The sequence below is a fragment of the Aythya ferina genome, assembly GCF_964211825.1.
Source record: "Aythya ferina genome assembly, chromosome: 22".
In the NCBI taxonomy this organism is placed as follows: Eukaryota; Metazoa; Chordata; class Aves; order Anseriformes; family Anatidae; genus Aythya; species Aythya ferina.
In genome coordinates this window covers 4018831-4045047 of record NC_140320.1, presented here as the reverse complement: position 1 = coordinate 4045047, position 26217 = coordinate 4018831, and the positions used below count along the sequence as shown (strand labels likewise).

Genomic DNA, 26217 nt, shown 5'->3' with positions numbered 1-26217 from the left:
GCAGCGAGTTATCAGACCTTATATTTATATAAATATAAAAAGATGACAGACAAACTGACTCGCTCAGCAAAATACCCTGCCCTCTACCCAGTTACTCATCAGGACCTTGGGAAGGCTGTACCTGGTCGGCTGCATTCATCGCTGGGGAAAATGGATGAGCTTTTGCTAATATGGGTGAAGTATGGCTAATAAGTGAAAAGCAGCACTGCTAAGCACGCAGAGAAGTGTTACAGACCCAGACCTCACATTTCAATAGACCCAGGCAGCCTTTTCATCCTTCTAAAGGCTGACAAACACCCAATCTTTCAAGGCAACATACAACTGATCAAAGTGTGCTCGCTCCTGCTTCACAGAACAGCGTGAGCTGCACTGACAGCACCCAACCTGAATCCCTATTTACCTCACCCTCCTCGTATTGATTAAAATCCCTCCTGTTTTAAGGTCTGACAACCCTCGCGTGCACAAAGCACCAAGACCACATCCTCTCTGATGGAGAACACGCGGTCTCTGTACACGCTGCCACATCTAGCACACCAGCAGGCGCCCTTACTTTGGTACCAGCGAGTTCTTTCATCATGAAGAGGGAATCATCGGCTCTGTCGTCGTCGTCATCATCATAGTTGGGTGAGGGAGTTCCTTCTGCCCCTTGCCGTGACAATCCTCCTCCTCCTCTGGGGTCAAACGGGTCTACTACAATCGGTTCCGTGCCTTTGATTTCACAGCGGCAAAAAGGGCAGCCCTGGCCTTCTGATTCCTTCAGGGAAGAGGAGAGAGCTGTTACAACCACCCCTGAGATGCAGAGATTAAATACACGGGTAGTATACAGAGAGTTTTAAGCCTGCTTTTTGGCAGGTTTCGTTCAACCGAGGGGAAGAGAAAGGCAAACTGTGCTATAAAAATGGAGGATTTTCTGTCTGGAGCAGAGGAACAGCTTTTTAGGAAGTCCTTGCACTTCTTGCCTGTTCCTGCACTGAGATCAGGCATCTGCCCACCTTCTCCCTGGGCAGGTGAAGCTGGCATTGGTATTTCCTCGGTTACACTCCCTCCCCTCCATACCTGAAGGAAACTCAACAGTTTGGGGAAGAGGAGATACTGCTTCTGTAAAAAAGCAACTTGCCTCGCTCAGATAAACAAGAGCCAACGCCTCACCTGCCACGCAGTGAGACAGGACGTGCACATCAGGTGGCCGCACGGTTCGATCTTCACGTCCTTGTCGTTTTCAGCACAGATTTTGCACAGCTGGAACGTGGAGCCCATCTCGCAGTACAATTCGTATTGTTCCTTGGAGAAAGACAGACAGACAGTGTTGATACTGTACAACGACGTGCAAGAGTTATCAGAGCTACAAGAAATCCAACAGAAGACGTGCAGGACAAAGTGAATTCCCAACACAAGAACAAACTGCAAAAGAGAACAGAAATCTGCAAAAACTTTACTGGGATTTTATGTGCTGGATATATCCATCAAGCTCTGTAAAAAAACGGGCTTCAAGTTATACCAGATTTTTATTTAGGTTTCCCAAGAACAGCCTGGGAACTCAGGGTTCAAGGGCATAGCCACGGTGAAGAGCACAGAAGAACGAATATTTTGCAGAACAAGGAGCATGACAGAATGGGATAGAAGGCTTTGCTCACCTGTGTAACTTTAATGTGGTCCTGAGGTGTGGGCTCACACAAGCCAGTCAAGTCAGGATTCTGATTCCGGCCATCGGGAAATAAATAACTGTAAGCAGGAAATAAGAATGAGGGTGAGAACCAAGAGGAGGAAATTCAGGATACTCTGAGTTCTAAGTAAGTTTTGGAAGAATATTCCTACCAGGCAAAACCCAAACATGCCATTCTTTAAAATAAAAGGAAACTCCTTTTCCTTCCTGGGAGCAATTGTCATTTTAAACACGAGGTTACGGTCCTAGTTTATGATTCTTAAATCATCCTGCAGTGAAACTGGCACAGCCAGTGTAAGAAAACTGAGCCTGTAATAGCAGCTGTGGTAGCACAGGTTAAGGAACCCACTGCAGAAGAATGTATGACAAGGGAAAGGCAGGCACACGCTCATCGTCTGCTGCTGCAAAGGACAGTGCAGATCTCCAGTGCAAATGATAGCTGAGTACTCTCGAGTGCCAGAGCAGTTAAGCATATGAATTATTCCACTGACATCAATGGGACTATTCACTTGCTTCAAGTGTTTTGCTGAATCAAGGTCTAAATAAAAAGGAAGAGCTGAGAGATGTCCAAAAGGGGGCTCGGTGATGTCAACAGTGATTGCTTGACCTCTGCAACACGCTGCCTCTCCTGAGGACACAACGTGTGATGAGCCCAGCGGGCGCATTTTACCATTCAACTGACTTTCAGGCCTTACCACAGCGTTAAGATGGGTAACTCACAGGAAAAAAAACACCCAAAGGACAAAAACTTGTTATTGATAAGCTACTTACAAGCCTTCCCTGAAGCCATCGATCAGTGCTTGAAAAAGGGGTTTGTTGTGGGGGATTGTCTGAAGGATGTTCCCATCTGCAGTGACGTAGCCAATGGCCCACTGACCAAGTCGTGTGCAGCTCAACCGGAAAATGTAACTGAAAACACAAAGAAATTCCAGTTCAGCCTGGAACGGGCAGAAACGACTCGATGTCAAGTAGGCAGCCTTTGTCTGGTTATCTTAGGACATCAAATAAAAACTAGGAGGAAGAGCTGGACAATTTACACCAGCTTTTCTCACTCTACCCCCAGGCAGACCAAAGGAGAACTTTGCAATCTGACACCAAGTGAGAAAAGCACCCAAGCACCTGGCGCAGTGTGAAACAAAACCCAGGGTCCACAGCAAGAGAACTCGGCATCCTCATAATCATTTCTTTCAAATTAACTTAAGAAAAAAACAACAGACTGCACAAGGTTTCCATTTTTAAAAGCAGCAAGGAACTAGACGTGCACTCTTGTGCACCCCTCGTGCAGGGTCCTGGCCAGCCCCCAGGTTAGTTAAAATTTCTGAGGAAGGAGGACAGAGACAAACCCAAGCCCAATAATTCCTCCGCCAGTGAGTAATCCGCGACGTTATCGGGAGCCATCAAAAGGGCCACTGCTGCCAAGCACCAACCTGCCAGGTTTGTGAATGAATTTCTGAAGCCGGGCTTTCACCTCATCATAGGTTAGGAATGCCATATAACCAGGGTGAGTCACCGCGAGGCTATTCCAGTTCCTGAGCAAAGAGGACCATGGCTGTAGAGAGAACAAAGAGATGTATTAGCCACACGCTTCTAAGAGGCAGTAACACACGCGATATTCCTTAATAAAAGGGGTCAGTTAAAGCATCAGGCTTCTTATCCCACCGTAAATCCTGCAGAGGAACTAGAACCCGTGTTTTCCTACACCAGCCTTAACGTTTGAAATTCTCTCATCAGCGAGAAAAATATCACCGAGGACAGAAGTTAACCAAAATTCCTTTAAAAAACGCCACGGGTGAGGTCACTGAAGTCACAAAAAGACAGCTCAAGAAGAGCTACCAATACGTGCTGCTTCTGCAGAGAAAATTACTCATCCCTGAGCCAGTGATGGAGACAGGAATCGCCTAAGATTATGCACAGGACCAGAAACCATGACTAGTCGGATGCCTAACAAAAGCTTCCTACATGGCCTCAGGAAAGTGATCTCCCCTCTCTGTCTCAGTTTCACCGTGTGTAAGATGCTCGTGACTACTCCTCAGCCACCTAACCTCACCTGGGTGTGGCAAGGACTGCTGCTTAGGCTGAGGTTTGAGTACATAAAGCAGCACATACAAGTTAAATATTCCCCAAAACGATGCCTGAAAAGTCACAACAACAGTTTGAAAGCTTTCGATTCGGAGAAGTGTTTGCGTGTCCGAATTTCACTCAGTTTTTCCAAATTTCTCAACTTGCCTAAGGTGCTAGCTCTCCCCAGGAAGCTTGTATGTATCTCTCGGAAATCACAGCGGCTCTCAACTCGCTCTTTATGTACCAGAGCTGGAAAAAGTGCTGAATGAGATCAGATGCATTGCAACACCGAACATGGGAATTTTTCATCTAGACATATCTTAATTACAACCCACCCTATCACATGGGAAAAGGCAAGCCGGAGCCAAAGAAGTAAGTGTTTGTTCTTGTAAATACCCAGTTGCACCATCAAAAGCTGCGTTTTAGAGCTCAGAACTATTACAGCCCATGGGTTACAGTTTTACCTACTATTAATATCCCCGCTGTAACACAAACACTTCTTGCACGCAGAGCACAAAATGCGTCTGCGACATCCTGGCTGTGTCAGTTCAGAAGGGAGGAAGCACAAATTTCCATGCTCCTCGTGCTCCATCCTGAACATCCCCCCACGGAAAAGAAATCTAACACGAAAGAAAAGGGCGCGAGGAAAGGCAGACTGATAAACTCAGCTTCGCATTTCCTGGCTTACAGAAGTTGTGTCAGGACTTCAGACTAAAAGTGACCTTTGAAAAGGAAAAAGTGATTCACGGGAGGATGCTGGATGTGCCTTGCATGCAGTTGCAATTTATATTTAGACGTTTTCTTCTTCAACCAGAAGTATCAAACGCTTTTACTGGTTCTAACTATGACCAAAACTGGCCGGAGGATGAGGGGTAAGACGACCAAGTCCTTTACAACATAAATAATGGCATTTTAACGTGCAAAATATGGTTCATCTCGGGAAAAGAGTCTGACCTGAGGCACTAAGGTACATTTCAAGTGATCTGCACTCCTCAGTCCTTACCTGAAACAGTCGCGTGAAGATATCGAACTCAAACACTGAGATGTAGTCGTTGCACGTCAAGTCGATCGTGGACTTCAGGGCCATGGCTTCCAGCCCCGAGCTGATCGGGTGCACCTCGTGCAGGGCTTGACGGAAACTCTTCCAGGGAACGATGGTCCTGGGGAAAAGCAAGCCAGCTGTAAACGCTGTGTGTCTGAGGACCACCACGTACCCACCTCGTGAGCTTTATTTGTGAGCAGACGCCTCACGGTAACAGAAGAGAGGAAGAACAACATCAGCCCCAAGAGATTTACTCCCGTAATGTGAGCAAAAGGCTTCTTGGCACTGAGGGAAATCAACAGCCCAGCACACGTTAGCCAGCTTTCTCTGCGTATACACGGTTCTGGGAGCTGACGTCCCTCCCTGCTTTCTCCTTCCCCTTTTTCTGCAGTGCTATCACGTCAGCGTTTGTACGAACCACGGGCTGTACGCAGCACTACCACTGGGTAAGAGTTTCAGAGCAGAGAAGGAGTCAGCACTAAGCAGAGCCCTAGACAGTTAAAACAAAAAAGCTGCAACTCTCTAACCAGGGATTAACTGGAGAAGTAAGATAACCAGAAACCCAAACAGAGGCTCCTGCTTAAAGGAGTGTTTCCCTTCTTTTAAAATATCAGAGTAGAAACCTGTTGTGAGCACACCTAGCTACAGGTAACTGTGGTACCCGTGAGTAAATATCTCACTGCTTTTTGTTCTGACAGCTCCTAATTAAACCCTGCACGTGGAATGCCTCCGCTGGAAGGCAGTGCCCAATTCCATCAACTTTAATCCCCCAGCACTGCTGGGGGCACCTCTGAAGCTCATTCCGTCGGTGTTTTATTGGGTACAAAAACCTAAAAGTGACGTTTCAACAGTCTGCACCTACACACACGTTGCTCTCAACTTTCTCCTTCATTCTACCTTAACAGAGCCATTATGCAGACTGACAAAAGTTCAGAGGAACCTGAAGAAAGGTGACGAAGTGATTGGAAAGCCTAATCGGAGGGAAGATGAAAGAATTTAATTGAGTGGCTTAGCTGAAGGACAGCTAATAGTGGGGGCACGGTAGCCTTCGGAAGAAGAAAGCAGATTATTTTGCATAGTTTGTGGAGCTCCCTTAGAAGTTAAGGAATTAAATTAAGGAGAGGAACATTTAGGCTTAATAAGCCAGGGAACCTCGTGACAGTACCACAGTGTCCTAGGAAAAGTGAAGGACGGATCACTTTGCACATTGAAAACAAGACAGGACAAAGAAGTGGAAAACAGAAAGCAGGAGCAATCCTGTACCCCACCCGAGAGAGTGGACCAAATGACCTAATGGGTCTCTCCCGGCATTAATTTCTCTGATTAACCTCAATAACGATTCTTCTGAGTCACCAACCACCACTTTTAGAGGTGTCACATCCGTAACATCGAGCACAGCCGGAGACTTACTTCTCCCCAAAAGCTTTCCTCCAAAACTCGGCAGCGTCTGCCTTGGTGATCCGGAACGTGTCCCCTTGGAAGAGGCCGCTGGGGAAAATCCCTTTGAGCTCTGCCAGCATGTGGCTGAATATCAGGGACAACTTGGTCAGGTTACGCCTGCAAAGGATCACAGAAAGAGAAGTTTCTTTTAGAAAAGTGACCGAAATGGGCAGAATAAGCACCCACTGCATCTCCAGAAGCAGCTCAGCCCCCAAACCCTGTCCTACCCGGGACTGCTTTTCGGGTGTTCACCCAGGACGCATCCAGCACGGAGCTGATCAGCAAGGGCGGTGTTTCTTAGGGCATTTTCCACCACGGCTGCCTCGCAGGACCTCTTTGAGGCAGCCAGGTTATTTCCAAGGCAAATTCCCCCCCGCCAAAAGGAAACAAAACGCAGAGAAAAGGGGAGGTCCCAATGCTTGGGGTTTCCTTCCGAATGGGTAATGACCCTCCCCTAAAAGCTGGGGGTCAGGGTGCTGAGCCCAGGGGTGTTAGCAGCTCAAATCAGCCCCCAGCCCCTCTCTTTCACCAGTTCCTCCTGTTCTGCTTGGAGCAGCCCCAAATTGCTCCATCTTGGGCATTTTTCAATCCTCCTTGTGCCAGACACGCCGTCCCAGCCGCAACACCTACCCCACAACCTGCTCCTGGCCTTTCTGCAGCTATTTCCCCCAGACACCTGGGCTCGGGTCCCCCAGCTCCACGCCAGGCTTCCACGGAGCCTAAACCCACCCGGAGGCGACTTTGCTCGCTGTGATACGTGCCCGTGTGCTGCGAGCCCTTTTTCCACGCTTCGACCCAGCCCACAGAGCCCAGAGGAGGCTTTCCATGCCCTATAAAAGGCACGTGGGACTCAAAAGCATAAATCACCTCTGCCAGCAGCTTCCCTCTCTCACCCTCGCTTATTCCAGCGCGCTTTGTGCTGTGGCTCAGCACCGAGAGCTGCTCAGTGCTCACAGAAGGTGCCGGCTTCCCAGCGAGGGATCCTGCTTTGTGTTACCTCCCACGTGCCCAACGCCAGCAGATGCCGAAAATGACCCCGAGTGAAAGCACGAAACCACCCGGCCGCTCTCCTGGAGGCTGCTCCACTCGGCAGCTCTCCCACGGACACGCGACGTGTTGGAAAGCAGCCACAGGATTTGGTTGTTTGGCTCCAACGCCCCCAAAAAGCTTTCTTTGTTGCTCACCAGGCTGTGTTAGCTAACAGGAGAGGGGCTGTCGGGGAGCCCTGCTGCACCTCAGCCCCAGTCCTGCTTCATCAGCCTGTCCTATGGATCCACACTGGAATCCCTCACCTGCCCTTAAAGGAACTTTATTTAAATACAAATGAAAGCAGCAGATAAGGTCCCGTGTGTAGGAAACACCACGCGAGCCAAGGAGCTGGATGAGGACAGCGAGGTGCCAGCTCCCCACGTGAGCACAGCCGCACCCCAGCTGCTCCCTGACCGGGGAACCCAGCCACACAGCACCCCACAGCGCTGCAGGGCTGAGTAACTCCAGCTTTCGTATTCCTCCTCCCAGTAGCAATCCCCACAGAGGCTCAGGCGAGGAGGCACAGCCCCAGCTGATCCCTTGGAGATGATTTAATGGTGAGCTCGCAGCCCAGCGTGGCCCAGAAAGAAGCCCAGGGGTCGGGGTCCCATTTGTTGGGGTCCCCTTCTGTCCCCACAGTGCATTTGGCTAAAAAAAAAACAGAAAATTTGCAAAGCAGAGGTCCCAGCTGTACAGCCCGTTCCCCCAGCCCTCTTCTGGAAGCTCTCACTTGGAGAAAAGGACAGAGAAGAGGACAGGTTGTGGCCGTGGGGGGAGGAAAAGCCGACAGCAGGCTGGTTGGAGTCACTGAATGCATTCACAACTCAGGCAGCAAGAGGGATGGAAGTTGGTTTTACTCAGTTTATGAAAGGGGAGGCTTGAGCTAACAGCAAAAATACCTTCCCTACACTAATAGTGAAGCAATTTGCAAGGATTAAGTTCTGAACCATCTCCGTGAAGGGTTGGTGGGCAGTGTGTGTGCAGCCTCAGCCAGGAAAGGGGCCGTGCCAAGCACCTTGCACAGCACCAGCAGGCCTGGCACCCTTTAAGTTAGGCAGGCCAGCAGCGATGCCGTGCTCCAGGAGGTGAAAAGTGGCTTATTTTCTTGAAAGGAGTGAGCTTCTTAGCTTGAGAAGTCACCATCACTTGGTGTAAATGCTGAGCTGCATCTCCAAATAACAACAGGAAAGCAGGAGCCAGCTTGCTCACACAGCACCCAGCTGCCAAACCTGGGCTAAGAGAATATTTCAACAAGTGCACTCCTTTATTTTAACGAGCCACGTTACACGTTTGTTAACGAAGACACACCAAGTAAACGCTGGCAATTACAGTGACATTTACAGGCTGCACTGACAGACACCCGTGGTTATTGGCACATCAGTCACGACGATGCTGTTGTGTGCTCAGTACCACCAGCAGCTGTCCTCACCTCGTTGCTCCAGCATGCAGAATTAAGCATTTTCCAGAAAATACGGCAATATTTTCAAAGAGTGGCTCAATGACCAGAGCTTCCCATGTGTTTTGAGCCACCAGCAGCCCTCTGTTTCTTACAGACTCCCTTGGCAAACTTGGAGCTGAACAAGCAGGAGCACAAATCAGCACCCAGAGCTGAGCCACAGGCTGGGAACCGCTGCCCTGGGCACCTGAATGCCCCTGGCTGTGTGTGGGATTCAAACACCCACCAGCCAAGCGTTTTTGGCACCGTTCAACCATCCCAGGGACCACAAGCCACAGCAGTTGCTCCCCTCGCTGCTTGCGAATAAGCCGGAGGCAGCACCTGCAGCAGCTTCAAAGGACGGGCGGCGTGTTTTGGGGCTGGGCTTCGGTCTGGTGACAGAGCAGCAGCCACGGTTTGGGTGGGATTTCCTACGCTCCCCCGAGAGCCGTTTGACACACACGCAGAGCTCTCAGCACCTCGTCAGGTACTGAACCAACCACACATCATGAGGGGAAGCTCGGAAAGCCAACCGTTTTTCCACTCCGTGCAGTCACAGCTGCCCTCAACACCGTGCTGCCTTGACACCGGGCTCGAGGCTGTGTCTTGAGGTGCCCAGAGCTTCTTCATCAGCTCCCCAGGCTGCACAGATGCATTCCTCAGCTCTCCATCCTCCCTCTGCTGCTGTGGTTGTGGTGTTATGTTCCTGGCCGGCCATGCTCCATGCATCTTGGTGAAGGCAGGAGCCAGCCGGGTGCTTCCAGTACTCACCCCTCCTCACTGCTGCTCCTCCCCGAGCTGATTTTTCTTTTCCCATTTCCTGGACAAAAGCTTTGCTCTACGTACGGGCTCAGTCTTGCAAAGCCACTACTGGCAGATGGACGGCTTGAATCACAGCGTTGGCACCTCCAGCAGCGAGGCCATTAGTTAAACAGCTTCAAGTGACCAAGTCACCCAACTGGAGCAGGACTCCGACACCATCCTTACCTCGAGGTCACGGGAAGCCAGCACTGCCACTTGTGCCACCGCCAGCCACAGCTTTTGTTTCCTTCCAGCATCTCTCAACTCCTCCCCAGGGCTCTTCACACGCAGCGAGGAGGAGACCACCCCAACCGGGCGATCACTGGGCGCAGCACCGTGCCACGATTTGGCACACACCCCACGGCTGTGGAGCTGTTTCACTGCAAGCAGGCTACAAAAAAGCACTGTACAGAAGGAACGAGGAGCTGCAAGAAGACAGCCAACTACAAAATGCTTCATTGGTTTTGAAGTTGTAGTGCACACTCCTCATTCAAGAGCAGGTTGGCAAATTGATTGTGTATTTGCGCTCCTGCTGGCTTCAGTCAAACCTGTGAACACGGGGTCTGCACTAAGAACATTCAGCACCCCTAAGGATCGGCTGCTGGCAGCAGATTCTTCAAGGGAAGCTAGGACTTGAACTCAGCCACACCTCCGTGGCCCTGAAACAAATAACATCGCTCAGCTGCCTTGGTTAAAACCCAAATGCCCCATTCCATACAACGGAGTTGATGTACAAGTCAATTCTGACAACTAAGAGGGTACAAAACTCAAATCAGAGCGCCTGAGTTACTGTAAAACCATCCTACTCGAAACTTAAGTGAAGGCTCTTCACATGTAAGCTTGGCTGCTTAGAAGGGCACGACCCAAAGTTGATCTCACAGCAAGAAATGCAATCTCAGTGCACGGAAAAATGACTACGAGCATTTCTTCAAAAAATGCAAAGCACGCTCATTCAGTCTCATGGAAAATTAAGGAAAAAAAAAAAAAAGCATTAGAGAGGATGTGGGAGGATCTGAGAACTTCACACTAACTCATTGACTCCAAGTCAGGGCTCCTAAAAGCGATGATGACGCAGTTTCTAATTGTTTTTGTTTTCGCAGAATTAAGAGCTGCACCTCGGACAACTCCGCTACACCACTTCCTTTCCCCAGAAACGCTCCGTTTAGATGGTAAAAGGAGGACAGCTGACTGCCTTGGAAGTGAGACGATTACTCAGACTGAGGTAAACCACCCCGATCGCTGTACTATTCCTTGCTACTGCTGAAAATTTCTATTTTCCCCCAAAAAAAAGTCAGAATCCAAAACTTCTTGCAGCCTCACGGCCCAGTAGCACCCCACGCTGAGCTGCAAACACACCGTAATTATTTCAATAGCAGAGCAATTAATGCCTGCTTCTCTGTAAATCCCACATCAACAACTCTATTGATGGATACAACCTCCTTCAGGACCTGGACATTCTTCTCAATATGAGATCATATTAAGTCTCCTAGAGGCAAAAAAAACACAACAGGTTATTTACGTTATTTTACAGGTGAGGCAGCTGAAGCATGGACAGTGCTGGAAACCAGAATTACAGCCGGGGAATTTCTAATCCCCTATCGTGTGCTCAGCCCTGCAGAACGCCATCCACTAAGTACTACTGCAAGACATCAGAAGAGAGGGTAGGGAACTTTATCTCCTCCCACTTCTGGGGTTATCCTGTAATTAATTGCACAGTTACCAGATGACATTTAGGAAACAGGCTCAGTACCATACAGGTATCTGGAAGTATATGCTTCTGACCTTAATAATTTGAAGCAAACAAAAAACCACAGCTTTTGGGTTCTGCAAACAGCTGGTATTTTTTTTCCTGCAACCACCTTCCATATTTGAGTTCAAAAAAGTCGGCTTTTTTAACAAGCCCCCAACAAGTAAAAGGCACGTTTCAGAAACCACAAAGGCAGGAGGTTATCACACGACACATGCTTTTCAGATGCTACCAGCTATGCACCAGACAGCAGCAGTTAGCCTCAGTGTGAGCAGCTAGGTGGCTGCACCTGGCTCCAGAGAGAACAACTGGATCTGATATCCGACAACCACACCAGCAAGAAGTTTTCTGTGCGCTCCTCATGTTAACACGAGCCTCCAGCCTGCTCACATCAGCAGCGAGTCGAAACGCTCGCGGTGATCCCAAGCTGACTTGTACAACGCAGACAGCTTCAGAGTCCTCTCTGCACAGTAATCAGCTTTAAAAATAGCAACAACGGAACTACTTTCAACAAAACGTGCAAGACAGGAAGCGAACGAAATTCCATTTAACTATTGCTAGCTCAACAGAAGCCACCCCACAGGGCGGTGCGGGGCTGCTGACTGCAGAAGGGTTCCTCCCCTCCTGAAACTGCACAGCAGGGCCAGCAACACAGGGGCTGTGGGGTGAGGCACCCTCACCCCATGTACCCCACAGCAGCACCCAGCTCGAGGCATCGGGAGGCACGATGGCAGCACAACCTCATCAGGAGCGCCTGAAAACGCCATCTCAGATCCTCACCTGCTCAGCATCTGCTCCAAGCCCATGCTGCTGTTGCTGGGAAGCCTCCCCCTTCTTTTAAAACACAATTACGTGTTATATTCACTGCCAGAAATGCAATAGTTGACTACTGAAAGGCGCTCTCTGCATGCAGTACACCTTTCCATTCCCATCAGAACCAGTTGCAGCTATAAAGCACAAACACTATTTTACATTTTTAACGAGCTAGACGTCTGTCAGCGTTGGGAGGGTAAAGAAAATCCCTGTTTTCCTGGATTTATGTATTATGGAAAGTACTTAAAAGAAAATACTTACTTTGATCTGATTAGTGGTTTTTAAAGAGCTCAACACATCTGATTAGTGGGGTCTTGAAAGAGCCCTGGGGATCGACAAAAAGGGCGGTCTCGCGCCCAGGTATCAGCATCATTTGCTGACCTGATAACGGGGGCTACACAGCAAAATCTCCTGGTCATGTATCTGTACCTGGGCTCTTCAGACTGGAGATAAAAGTGTGTATTTCTGGGGTTATGTGCTACAATCGAAGGGAAGGAGGAGGCCCCAAACCCTCATCTCCAGCCCAGGGCAGGCTCCGTACTTGGCATTTGGGCTCCGGCCTCGGTTGTCACAACGCAGCCTGAGACTCCTTGGAGGCAGCCTGTGAGCTCCAGCATCCCACCCCAACCCACATCCTGTCCAAACACCAAAACTAATGGATTTCAGGACACAAATAATCCAGCACAAACAGCCAGCTCCAGCGCAGGCCTGCTCCCCAGGCCGCAGCCACTGGGCCTGCAGCAGATGGCCGAGAGCTGCTGCCACCTCCCCACTCATAACCCCGGTGTCCCCTCCATGGGTGGCAGCGAGTGACATTGTCCCTGCACGTGGGTGACACGTACCGGGGGGCAGCACAACCCTGCTGTTAGATGGGACCAGGCACTGCCAGCAGCTCACACCACAGAAGGCCCCACCATGACACACTGAGGGCCATGACCACGGTCCCCTTCCCATTGAAGGAACCCCAAAAAGTGCTGTCTTGGCCCTCGGCACGCAAGCCCAAGAAACACCACACAGTTGCCAAGAAGCAGAATCAGATTTTTGCCAGCTTTGAGAAACCTATCCACGCTTTAAAAAATAATTACTACCAGCTAAACAATGCACTTGGACTCTCAGCCACAAAAGCAAGTCTGCAGAGTTAGCCTTCTGTACAACTCCCCAAGTCTATAAGCTCTGAAAGCAAAGAAGCTGACAGGAATAAGAAGTTTACTTCCTTGTTGTGCAGTGATCTGGAAGGTTACCTTTCCCCATAAACTGATTTTCAAGATAGTGGTCCAATTCAATGCAAAGAGAACTAAAATGGCTATGAATTTACACCAATTATGCTAAGTCTTATCTGAGTTCCATAATTATCACCTAAACAAGCAATTGAAAGCCAAATTAAAGAGAAATAATTTACATTCCACTCTCCAACAACATTTAAATGATAATGAATTTCTTCTTGGGTAATAAGCAGTTAGTTAGTGTTCATATGCTGGAGCTTGGCAAGGAAACCTTTCTTGTGGGCAGCTTTGGAGCCTGTTCTTTTCTTTAAGATGTTCTAATTTAAATGCAGATGTAGACTTCACCCTGATGGGTTTTGTTAATAAAAAAAAGTCCTAGCTGCATGAGGAGGAAGTGACAGAAGGAGGACTCGCATGCACCACTTGAGTTTCGTATTCTGTCACATCTTTTTCACTGGACAGAAGTGTGTCTGTTAGCTCTCCAAAATATGCACCCAGAGCACTAACCTCCCCCAGAGGGCTTCCCTAGTTCACGGCATAACACAAGTCTTCTCCAACTTTTTCTCTTTAAATTCCAGCATTTTTTTTCCAAGTCATTCTTCATGCATTTCCTTCCCCTTCAGCGATACGCACGGTCATTTCCAGTAGGCATTAAATATTGGTCGCTTTTTCCTGTGTGAATTAGTAAAGTCTTCACACTGGAGCTAGAGAAGGATACGAAATCCTGCTGAGCCAGCATCCCTTTAAGACTGCTGTCAGAAAGACAACAGCTAAACACAGCCTAGCTCCCCAAAACCGTCTGCATTTCCACGTTACATGGAGAGGGCTTGTGACATTCCCTGCCTAACCCCATTTTCTCCTCTGCGGATACATGAATTTTGTTAACAGTTTGGTTCCCGAAGCATGCCAGCCGAACGAGCAAAATAACTCGTGCTATTTCCTAAACATCCAGTCTACATCCTGAGTAATGACTTCTCCTCAGCCTTTCACCTACCCCCACCCTCCCGCTTACATAACTGCGTTCTCATGTGGAAACGCTCGCGAGGGGCTGACCTTATTTAGAAAATAACTTCTGAATTTTCCCTCGTAACAAGCTGTGTTAACATCCTCGGTAGAGCTGATTCCATGGTGAAAAGGAGGTTCTCCACCCTGATTCATCCCCTCTGAAGGAGCAGAGGATTCCTCTCCCAGTCTCCTCCCAGCAAGTTATTTTCCTGCCCTGCCGCACGTAGTGTAAATAATCTAGGTACAAAGCTGCAAGGAAGCTGCTGCTGTGAGTAATTTCTGTAGTAGGGCAAACTGACACATGGCAGCTCCTCTCTGCAAGTAAGGGATCTGGACAAGTAAAAGCTTTCTGTAGTAGAAACAATAAAAGGACAACCACCGAGTCTCTAAATTAAACCATAATCAAGAGTTCAGGCAAGTTGAGCATGGTCAGAGTAGTGCCACAGCACTGTCAGTCAGTGGCACTACTAGCACACTGCAGGAAAAAGATATGCATGTTCAGCCAGTTTTTGTTACTATTATTTATAAAGTAAACTCAAGAAACTCAGAATATTTACAGGGGTCACAGAAGTCCCATTTACCACTGTAGGCAGCCCAGCAAGCTACTCAGGGCTAAGCTCGGGCACCTTTCTCCTTTGGGTGCAGACCTGTTAATTGTCCTTTACAGAATTCCTTTTACTGCACCGCTTCAGCTACACAGGCTACAAACATCACCTCTGGGTGGCTTTTTATTTATTTTGAAGTGACAAGTCTCACATGCCTCGTGCAGCACTGTGAATCCATAAAGAATCCAAGCCAACGGTTTCTGAAATGTTTGTGCTCCTCCAGAAAACCTGCTGTTGACTGAATGACTTACCTTTGGCTCGTGGCAAACATACAACAGAATATTAAGAAGGCTTAACTCCTGAAATACCCCTTGCTTCCAATCCCCAGCCCTGCAGATGTTATCATTTGGGCCTACCAGATGCCCAAACCTACAGTCTGGTTTTCGAGGGCACGCTGCCATCAAGCAGGGCAACCAAAACAAGCTCCCAAACCGTCAGTGCTCTGCAGAACAGCACAGTGCCCCCACCAAACAAAAGCTCTACTCGGAAGTCACCACGTTGAATCATATCTGCTTGCCTACTCGGTCTATAAACAGAAACAAGAAGTTACCACATGCACTCAATTAGTCAGGAAATGCACGCAGGGCTTTAGAAGCACCCTCAGCAGCGTTAATTTTGAAATAGAAACGCAAGTGAGCCACAGCAGAATTTGAATAGCATCTGTCGAGCTCTCCTGATACAACAAGCAGGCAGGTTCCCTTTGCTAAAATCGCAGGAGGAGGTCGTGCGAGCTCACAGCAGTTTCTGGGGAAGGCCTGGACATCAAAACCGCAGGGCTGCAGAGCCAGCGAGGCTGTTAGAGTCCCAGGAAAAGAAATCAAGCCATCGAGTGCTGCTGGTGTTGGAAGGCGTGCTAACGGTGATGTTAGCCACAACAGGAGGCTGCTTTCAGCACAGCGACTGTTAAGGTATTACACAGGAGAGCTGCATTCACTTCTAACAGCCCCACGATTGCAACAAGGCTGAAATTGAAGGAACAAAGACTCACCCACATCCGCGAGCGCTCACACGAGCCTCTTCGAGCCCTGCTCTCAGCACCTCTGCCTCTCTGCTCTAGTTTCAACATCAGAGGGGAACACATCCAGGCCTCTGCTCCTTGCAAATACACCCTGAAACTTTCAACATGCAAACGCAATCTTATTTGTACTCCTGGGCTTTAAACTAAGCCTGCCTTAAGCAGGCACCAACCAGCATCCATCTTACACTCCCACACAGCCTACCCAAAACACACAGACCACAGTGTGCCGAAAAACTGGACACTATGACACACATCTTGCAGCTATTGCAAGCTCTCAGGGCAGCACAAGCAGCTACAGGACACGGTGCCCCGCAGCCCTGCTCCACTTCTGCCTTTGCCCACCACGGAGGCACAGGCTGCAGAATCGCTGAGAAGAGGAAATGCACCAAGATTGAGACATAATAAAAATAAAACCTGGATGCTCGAGTGATTGAGACAAACCTGATCCTACAGCTGAAGGAGACCTCGCTCGTTTTTAATGGCTGGTGTGTTTGCTAGCAGCAAACACCTGCACAGCTTGCACACTGCTTATGCAAACGTCAAAATAGAGCGTTTTCTCTACAGCAAGAGACCTCCGGGGGAGGAAAACAACAGCATACACAACAGGAAACAAACTGAATGCTAAATCTGGAAGACAGGAAGAAAGAAACTTCAAGGACAACGGGGAAAAATGTCAGAAAGTCAAGAAAAAGCGATCATTCAGTACACCAAATTAGATTTTTAAAGGCATGTTTTCAAAACACTGCAGACTAACATCAGCAGTAAGCTCACATAAGATCAAGAGCAAAACAGATTTTTTATATACACATAAGCACACACACAGGCTGCCATGAGTATATTTCCAATGAATACCAGATTCAAGTTATATTTGTTTGCTCTACAGGCTGCTGACAATCTTCCAGAAAGTTTCTCCCACGCTTTGGATATTTGAACTCATTCACTCTTACAAGCCAAAAAAAAAAAAAAAGCAAGTTTTTCCTTCAACTCCTAACAAGGTGAGGAAATCTGTCAAGCTGCTTCGCTTGATTATAAACATTTTAAATCTAGAGGTGCACTTAGAGCACCATTTCTTTTAATTAAATTTAAGAAGAAGCAAGTGAATAGCACTTCAAGTCATCAGGTTCCAGGAGCCCACGCAAGCAAGCAGCCTGATGCTGGAAGTGCTGTAATGAGCAGATTCCTAGCCGAAGCAGAAGTGTCATCCTCGGTGCAGAGGTCTCTCTTGAATCAGCATATGATTCAAATCCACAGGCTACCCTAACCTCTTCCTTTTCTACAACAAAATTAGAGAATTGAGAAAGTTACCGGAGTCGTTACCAGCACCAAAGGCTGGGACACCCTGCTCCTGGGCCAAAACACTACCTGGTGATTCCCAGGCTGAGCAAAAAGCAAAGGAAGATGGAATGAGACTAGCTGGGATGTGATTCTGATTTCATGCTTATGTTTATACGTCTCACCACAGTCGCTTCCCTGGTAAGCTGTTTATTCACAAACAGCACAGTTAGAAATTCCCCAAAGCCCCCCTGCCACCTCTGCCAGCAAGCATCCTCCACGGGAAGCCTGTTTAAGCTCACTGGTTTGGATCCCCACCCTCCTTTTTTTCCAATTATTTTGACTGCAAAGTGAATAAGGAGTTTTTTTCCAGGGTGATTGAACTCTCCTGAAATATTGCTCCTTGCTTCTCCCTGAAATAATGTGGGACAGGAGGGGAGGTGTTGGACTTACTGACAGGGCTACTTACCACTTGCTCATCGGATGTTCCTTATTTATGGTCACAACACACACACAGCTGACCAGAACAAAGCTCACAGGCAAGGGTTTCACATACCCTCTTAGCCTATTTCTGGAGGCAACAGTCAGTGTTTGAGAAAGTAACATCACCTGCGTTATATGGGAGCAATACACAAATCCTAAGTGATAAATGCTCCTTGAAATATTCCAGGAACAACCTGTTGCACCGTAAAATCATTGTCTGAAGCGACAATCTGTGCTGTCACCATCTCAAAGGACAATCCAATAGAATGCCCAGTTCCAGCAGAAGCCCCAGAGATCAATTTTAATTGGTTTAATCAATGCATTCCCAGTAAAAAGTGCTTTTCATGCTGTAGTTCACTTGGATCTGAGCGCAGGCACAAAACCCTCCATCGTTTTCCACTAAATATTGCCTCGTCCCCAAAACAGAGCAGGCTCATGTGGTCTTCCCCCCATCCTTGTTACATCCATGATCTTCTGTAATAATTAATAAAATTCCACCTAGCACCATCGCCCCCAAACTCACCCAAACTTGCAACAGATGCGTGAGGAGCCGGCTGTGTCTACAGAAACCACATTCTCCCCAAAAAGGGGAAAAAGAACCACCCGCCCCACACGTCCACCCCTTGCGTTTGCACATCACGCCAAAGCCAGTTCCTGAAGGCCTCGTACAGAGAACTGAACTTCTTGAGAAAGAAGCAACAACACCGCACCACGAGCTGCATTTCCACTCCCAAACCCTGCCTCAAACAAAGTCGAAGAGGAAGTCCACGCTCACAAAGCGGCGCTAGGCAGCAAGGCAGAAAGATATTTATATAGATACATAAAATCTTGATTCATTCTTGAACGGTGGCGGTGAGAAACAAGGCAGCACCACCAATGACTTCCATACCCACTATCACGGGCTGCTGGAGCTCAGCATTATAGAGCAAGCTACAGGGAGTTCAATGCTATAGCAGAAACATGTGCCAGCACTTCTTTTTTCTTCCCCCCCGAAGTAATTCAAGCAAGTAGTTGCCAGGGCGTTAACCACATACTCTCCCCAGGGCAATTACGCTCAGCTACTGGGTTGTTTTCACTTTTTTTTTCTCCTCTTTTTTTTTTTCTTAATTCGATGCCTACTGCAAAACCCTGAACGGAGTTTAAAATTACAGGCGCATGCTTTGTATCTCTGTCCATCGCACCCGGCTGCCAGCAGTTAGGCAAACACGTTGGATGCTGGATCGGCGTTTCCCAGAGCTTTACCCTTCTCCTAAGTCACCCGAGCTTTGCTTTCCTTAAAGCCAAAGGAAGGAAAGCAGTCGAGCACAGAGCAGTGCTCATCAAATTCACGCTATTTTGAACCAAGCAAAGCTTATTTCCAAACACAGTTGCAGTCTCCTTTTCCACCCACCCATTTCAGTGAGCACTCTTCACCTTTAAGATATGACTGCTGGAAAAAAAAAAATGCATTTGCAAGACTGCTCGCACCCTTAAAAAGCAAGTTTTCAATGTATGAAGGTTTGGGGGTTTTAGCTCAATGCCTTCTTCCCACAAATTGAGGTTCTTTTACTTCTTCCCCCTCTGTTGGAAACAGTTCCTAGAAAAAGGAAAAAAAATCCCAGGAAGCCTAAAGATGATTCCTTTGGTACAGATAACAAAGTATTCTTCTGCTTCCAAAAATGGCCAGAAAGGTGATTCTGGACCTTACCAGCCTCTCTCATGAGGCATTCTCTATGGAGAATGAAAAATACGTGCAAAACCTTTCCACAGCACACTTGATGGTTCACATGAACCAAGCACACCTGAACCAGACAACAGCCGAGGCTACGCAGGCTCTGAACACCTACTCCACACTCTGATTCCAATGTAGCCAAGTATATTTTACTTCAAACTGCACGTTTAGCCTTAAATTCATCCCAGGTCTGCTTTGAGGGGCAGACGACACGCCGTTCAGCAGCCATCTCAAAGTGAATTCACACCGCGGATATCTGAAACCATTTCCCCGTTACCTAGGCTGAGAGTTCTCCTCGTACATCCGCTCCTTCCCTTCCTTGAAGAGGCTGATGGTCTGCTTGGTTTTCTTCATCAGGTTCTCCATGAAGACCCGAAAATACTCGTTTTCTCCCAGGGTCTCCATCTTCCCCTCGTAGCGCGACAGGATGGTGCGGAGGTGCTGGTAGGTGTCAGGCAGCAGGTCGAGGATGTAGGGCGGGCTGTTCTTCAGCGCCAGCTTCGGGTTCTGGCACAAACGCACCACCTGCGGTTAATCCACAACACTCATTTTTAATAAAAAAATAAAAATCAAGCAGCAATCGGTCACTTAAAGATAGCTCGGGGTTACTTACGAACGCGGCACACCAAAACTCGCTCCCAACAAGCTGTGTTGGGTGCTCGAGTCCAGATGGGGAATCCAACCACTACCAAATCCACAGAGCAAAACCCCCAGCACACAGGTAACTGCTTCACGAGGCTGCTTTTCACCCCACCTCATCATAAAAAACAAAATTCAAGAACATGGAGCATATGGGGTTTGTAATGGCACGGACGTCGCCGACCGCCGGTGCGCCCAGGACTTGCTGCTGCAGGCTCTGAGCACACCCCTGAGCAAAATTTCACCTCAATAGTGCAAAGACCACGAGGAATAAAAGCTTTTTGGGGATAATTACGGCCATCAGGGAAGGGTGAAGGCAAAGGAAATCTGGGCAAGGATGAGAAGGGAGCCACAGCATGATGGACACCGTAGGGGAAAGCTCGGAAAAAATTTGAGCTCTTGAGAACTTGTGTTCCCTGTTACGCATCAGCCTGGCTTCCAGTAGACAAATCTCATAGAAAAAGGGAATTCTTCACAATAATTTGTGCCTTTTTTAAAAAAAAACGTAGCATATTCACAGCTCTTCTGGTTAAATAATTAGGGTAAAGGGCTATTGGCTGACCATGCCCTGCCTGCAGCTTGGCGCACAGCTAAATATCTAACTTCTCTTCCTTCCCAGCCCCAAGTTCTCCTTTTTTTTAAGGCAGGCAGATCACATTTTCAAAGAACCTGAATACGTCAACCCAGAGCTGCACCATCTAAAGAGAATTGTTAGGTTCACTGACAGAATAACTGCATTTTTAGGCACTCGTGCATCCTGCAGTTAAGGTGTAAATCACAAGGAGAATATTGCTGCTCAGGCCTCACAGGCAAATCCAGATCCAAGCTGAACTTAATGTAGGTCCTTGATGGACACACCAACAGCTCAGGGTAAGAAGTTTATGACCAGGGAGGGTAGAAGAAGCCTCTTCATCATCCACCACTGCCAAAATTTTCTATTACCTGCCATGAAAGACAGCGAGAGAGACCTTCAAGAGGAATTTAAGGGACTGGTTCCCTACAGGGCAGGCTTAAACGCCCACTTCCCTTAAAAACCTAAGGGGTGTTGGAAAATGAAGTAATTTAGTCCAAAAAGAGAAGTTCAGCATTTCACTCTGTCATTCGGGGCTCGTGCAATAAGCAACCTCGTGGGGTTTGGCAGCATCTGATTAAAGCAGTGCCCCTACGAGAGGGGATGGAGAAGGGAAGGGCAGCGGGCTGCTAAAAATTGAGCAGAAAAAAAAAAAAAGACTGCCCTTTAGGGAAGTCCTCGCCTGGAAAAGCCACCCCAAGCAACACGTCCATCCCCTGTGTGAGGCCAGGGCCCTACACAGGGCAGGCAGATCCCAGCCGAGCTGCATTTTGGAGAGCAAAACCCCTTCTTGCAGCGAGGCTGGTTGTTACACGCTGGGTTTGGAGGCTTCAAAGCGCTCGGGACGAGGAAGCCACACGAAGCACGCATGCCAGCCCTGCCCGCAGGCTCTGTCACAGAAATGGGGCTGGCTGCTGCCCCCAAAGCCCCAGCTGCAGGGACAGACCCCAAAAATCAGCAATGGGCCCAACCTCGGGAGCAATTCATCGTTTCCTCGCAGCAGAAGCGAGTCCTGCAAACCCCTCAAAGCCTCCACCAAACATTTCACACGCCGTGACCCGCGAGGACACCCAAAATAGCTCGCAGCAGGGCCTGAGCAGCGTTGATTTTATTACCAAACGAGCTTCTCGATTGACCGAGTCACCCCAAACCAGCTCAGATAAGGGGTTAAACACGGCCCCTTCACAGGAACCGCTGCCTGGTCCGGGGCTGGCAGCAGGGTGACAGTGCCCCGAGAAGTGTCCCCAGCCCCGGGAGCAGCAATGGGGAAGGAAACGGAGCAGCCAGCACGCGTTTCGTTAGGTGTGACAGCAGCAAGCACAAGCAGCCCGTGGTTTTAAGCGGTCTCAGCTCAGCCAAGCCGGCCTCGTTTCTGCCTTGTGCTCTCAGGAACACGGCTTTATGGAGACTTTGGGGGTTTTAGAGATACCAGAAGCGCTTCCAAAGCTCCTCAAGTCCAGCAAGAAGACTCTAAGAAGAAGACCCGGTAAGAACCCTAAGCCTGACTTCAACAATTTTTCATTTTTCGAAGCAAAGAAAACAATCCAGTCAACTTGGGGTTGTCATTTCCCCATCCTTCCCACGGTTCGGACAAGTTCATTTCTTCCCTGAAGAGCTCGACAGCCACGTTCTCTGGAAATCCCACCTCACCTGGAGCCACCAGGAGAAGGGAAGCCACCTAAAATTTCCCCATTCCCTGCCGAATTCGTGTTTCACCTCCTTCTGCCGTGAACAGCAGGAGCTGTGACACCCCCTGCACCTCTCCCTGGGTGTTTGGTGACCGCCACCCGTGCCTCAAACCCCTCCCCGAGCTCTGGTGGGCTGCCCGGGTCACGTTTGCTGAGCTGATTCACAGCTTCAGCCCTTCCCTTAAAAAAAAAAACACACCCGAACTGGTTTCAACAGCCGATACATCATCGGTTTTCTGACACCGAGCACCGCTTTATTTGCTGAAGACCGTGATAAGATGAGCCAGCACGATAAAAACAACCCAAAAGCAGCTGAAGCAAGCTGTAGGCCACCAGGTTGGAGCCCAGAAGGAAGTGACTGCTGCGGGTTTGCAGGCTCACAGGCATCTGAATTGCTGTCTCAGAGCTAAATCCATCGCCTTCACCCAGCTCAGCGTCCTGCTGCGGGGATGGAGAGGGCCGCCCGTGCTACCCTAGCACGTCCCACGGCAGGAGAGGCGCTCAGCACCACCAAAAAGCTGAGCTGCAGGGGTCTGAAGGACAGGGACGCATCAGAGAGGATCCTGAGGAGCATCTGGAGGGATCAGCTCGCATAGAAATGCAGGAGGCAGCTCCTGAAGCAGAGAGGCACGAGTGCTCGGGCAGCAGCTCACTGTGCAGACCAAGGAACCAGGTCGTGAACGCACAGATACAGCTCACGGCTCTGCAAAGCAAGCATCAGCTACTAATGGTTATTGTTTGGTTGTTTTTTTTCCAATTTGCACCTGTAATTTCGCTTAATTGGCCCGAAAAGCCAACCCAATTCCGACAGCTTCCGCTCGTTTATCCTCTCTCATCGCTCCTTCCACAACCACCGTATAAAAGCCGGGCAATTTGCTGCACTATTAAACAAATTTCCGACCCAAACGTCTTCTAAGCGTGCACAACACAACCCAAATTCACCAAAACCTCACCTGATGTGGCTGCCAACCCGCGTTTGACTCCGTCAGCTGGAGCTGTCCGAGCAGCAGAGCCGGGAGGTGCGTGCACACTGGGATGAGGTTACCTGGACCCGTGGCACGCACAGGGGCAGCCCTGGCTCGGCTTTTCTGCCGGTGATTTCACGGTGGCTCCACAGATGCGACGTGAACGCCTCCCCCAGCCACACGAGGGGACTCGGAGCTTTTTGCAGGCCGCCTGCTCCGAGCAGCCCAGCTGACGGAGTCAAACAGGGGCTGACATCCACATCCATCACGTCCAGGCAGGAACGAAGAGCTGCATTCCTACAAGTCGCATCTGGGAGCTTACTGCCAAGAGAAACCCGCTCCTGAGCTCTTCCCCAAGCCACCTGCCCCACGTTAGCCCCCCGGTGCTGCCCCAAACCCCCCGTGCTCCATCCTCAGGCTGGGAAAGGCGACCAGAGCTCACCGGGAGCACAGCTACGAGCCGTGCCTTGTGGCGAGGCAGCCAACACCAAGTGATTTCTTGGCACGAACACCATTTAATACGGCTTGAAGAAAGTCATCTACGCTGCCTTCCTCGGCGTTTGCTGCAGGAGCTTCAGACGCCGCATGCATAAACACCGCGGGGACGAGAGAGGAGGGCTGAGAAGTGTGGGGTGAGGGGGTGAGGGATGCCCCCAGCCCTGCTCCCAGAGGGGAAAACAGAAGGTTTTTACATTTCTGCTCCTTTCTGGATGCTCGTTCCCCGGGTCGCTCCATAAATAACGCCAGGATCCCAAACAAACCAAGCACTCGCTGGGGTTTCCTACGACAAGCCCCTTCCCCAGGCCGTAGCTCTGTGATCCATCAGGCCCCGAGTCCCGCTGTCCTGCCCCCACAACAGCCATTTCCTGGCATTTTACAGCGGAGGAGGGGAGGGGAGGGCAGGCAGACGGCCCCCAGCTCCTCGCAGGGCTGCACCAGGGCCCCCCACCGAGGCTTTTGGGGTTTTTTTAAGGAGCAGGAGCTGTGCTGAGCCCGGCCCCAGCCCTGGGGGCTCAGGGGACAAAGCAGGCTCCCAGCACAGGCCGACACCCCCATGGGGCACCCCAAAATTCACCTGCAGCCCCCCAGGGCCGGCCCACAGCCAGCCTCTGCCCGTGGGAACATCACGGGGCGATCCCCCCACCCCAAAACACCTCAACTTTCCCTACACCCCCCCAAAAAAAAACCCTCCTTACCCACCACCCCCAACCCTCCTCCCACCCCCCCACCCCAAACCCTCCCTGCTCCCTCCCCCCCCACCCCCAAAACCTTTCCCTTCCTTTCCCCGTGACCCTATAACCCCCCCACACCCCACACCCTGCCTCCTCCTTACCCTAACCCCCCAAAACCCCCCCCCCAACCCCAAAACCTCCCCTAGCCCCCCAGCATCGCTTCCCACGGCCCTAGGGACCCCATTCCCCCCCCAAACCCCAAAACACCCCCCTAAACACCCCCCTAAACCCCATAAACCACCCCAAACCCCCCTCCCCAAGCCGCAAACCCCCCCAAATCCCCCCCAAACCCCATCCCCCAGCCCCACCTTGTCCATCAGCTTCCAGCACTTCTCCACCATCTTCTTATCCACGGCTCCGGGCTGGTGGGGGCCGAGGTGGTGGTGGTGGGGCTGGAAGGCGTCCTTCATCAGCCCGATCAGCCCCCCGGGGCCCTTCTTCAGCGGAGCCGACATCAGAGCGGTGCGGGGGCGGCTCCGGGCCTCAGGGCCCTGCAGGGAAAGCGGCCGGGGAAGGGGGCGCAGCCCCGGGCCGGGCCAGGCCGGGAGGGCGGCGGCAGCGGCAGCCGCGGAGCCGCGGGCGGTGGTGGCGGTGGCGGCGGCGGCAGCGGGGGGCGCCCGGCTCCGGCCCCTGCCCCGCCCTCCGCCCAAGTGCCGCCCTCCGCGCCAGCCACGCCCTACACCCCCCTTAGCCACGCCCCCTAGCCGAGCGCCGATTGGTCGCACCGCCCCCCCGCCCGCCTCGCCCCGCCCACTCCGCCGGGAAGGGGCCGGCGGCTATTGGGCAGCGCCCGCGCACTCCGTCCCCCCTCCCGCCGGCTCCGCGCAGGCGCGCGGGGAGGGGAGGGCGGCGCGGCGGCCATGTTTGGTGAGGGCGGGAGGGGGGCGCGGGCCGGGCGGGGCGGCGTCGCCATGGCAACGGGTCTGGCTGCCAGCGGGCCGGCCTGCTGGGCCCAGGCCGCGCCGCCCCCTGCGCCTTGCAAATTAGAATTATTTCCCCTTTTTAAAGGCTAACTTCCCTTTTTTTTCCACACGAAGACGTTCAGAAATCGGGAAGCAGGCGGCTGCGTTGCAGCAGGAGCCCGCTCCTCGCCCCACAGTCGCCGCATCCCCACAGCCATGTTGTGCTCAGGCGTTAATTCCTACAACAACGAGGGGAAAGAAAACACAAAACCAGCAAATTTTGCGGTGTGGCCAATGTCATGTGTCCCGCACAAGCACCCAGAGACAGGGGCTGCAGGCTGGAGCAAACCCCATGGCCAAGCTCGCTGCCCCGCACCCAGACACAGGGATCCCCAGGGTGTGCAAATCCCCTAAAAAAAGAAAAACAAAAAAAAACACACTTTTTTTTTTTTTTTTGGCTGCACCAGATGTGGCCAAGTAACCGTGTATAAATCGGTTATAAAAGTCCCCGTCTTGATGTTACAGCCTTTGGTCGAAGTCGGTAAATGTTTCTGGGACAGGCAGCTCCTTGTCTGGCTTTAATTACCTGGGCAAATTTTCCGAAGGATTATATTGACCTCAAATATGTCAACGTTTATTGAGGCCGTGTTCCTGAGGTTTTTTTCCCATTAGATGCTAATGGCTTCTGGCTAATAGTCAAGCCGGACTGACCACCGGAGGGTGTCCTGGCCAGCTCCGGGATACCACAAGTACCTGGGGAGAGGGCTGGGGAGGGTTACACCAGCCTGGTGGAGCCAAGCACAAAAATTTGCTGCCTATCTGCTTCCCCGGGCGTGATTCACCCCGAGCCACGGCTTCTTTACACGCAGGAC

The 26217-nt window shown here is 50.4% G+C and overlaps 1 protein-coding gene and 1 long non-coding RNA gene across 2 annotated transcripts in view; both read right to left on the bottom strand.

Moving 5' to 3' along the window:
* CBL (Cbl proto-oncogene) overlaps positions 1–25054 on the bottom strand; it is a 35583-nt gene extending 10529 nt beyond the window's left edge. Inside the window, exons 1-9 of the mRNA XM_084495959.1 lie at positions 24752–25054; positions 19626–19873; positions 6177–6323; positions 4728–4884; positions 3091–3212; positions 2435–2572; positions 1635–1722; positions 1150–1281; positions 551–754 (exon numbers count right to left, since the gene is read on the bottom strand). Coding sequence (XP_084352085.1) covers positions 551–754; positions 1150–1281; positions 1635–1722; positions 2435–2572; positions 3091–3212; positions 4728–4884; positions 6177–6323; positions 19626–19873; positions 24752–24898 — 1383 coding nt within the window. The 5' untranslated portion in view covers positions 24899–25054. The remainder of the gene's footprint in view (positions 1–550; positions 755–1149; positions 1282–1634; positions 1723–2434; positions 2573–3090; positions 3213–4727; positions 4885–6176; positions 6324–19625; positions 19874–24751) is intronic.
* Positions 22479–23541, bottom strand: LOC311422671. The gene is made up of 2 exons (XR_014685476.1): positions 23200–23541; positions 22479–22949 (listed from the first exon to the last, which is right to left on the bottom strand). It is a non-coding gene; the product is annotated as an uncharacterized lncRNA (long non-coding RNA).
* Positions 25055–26217: the final 1163 nt, after the last annotated feature.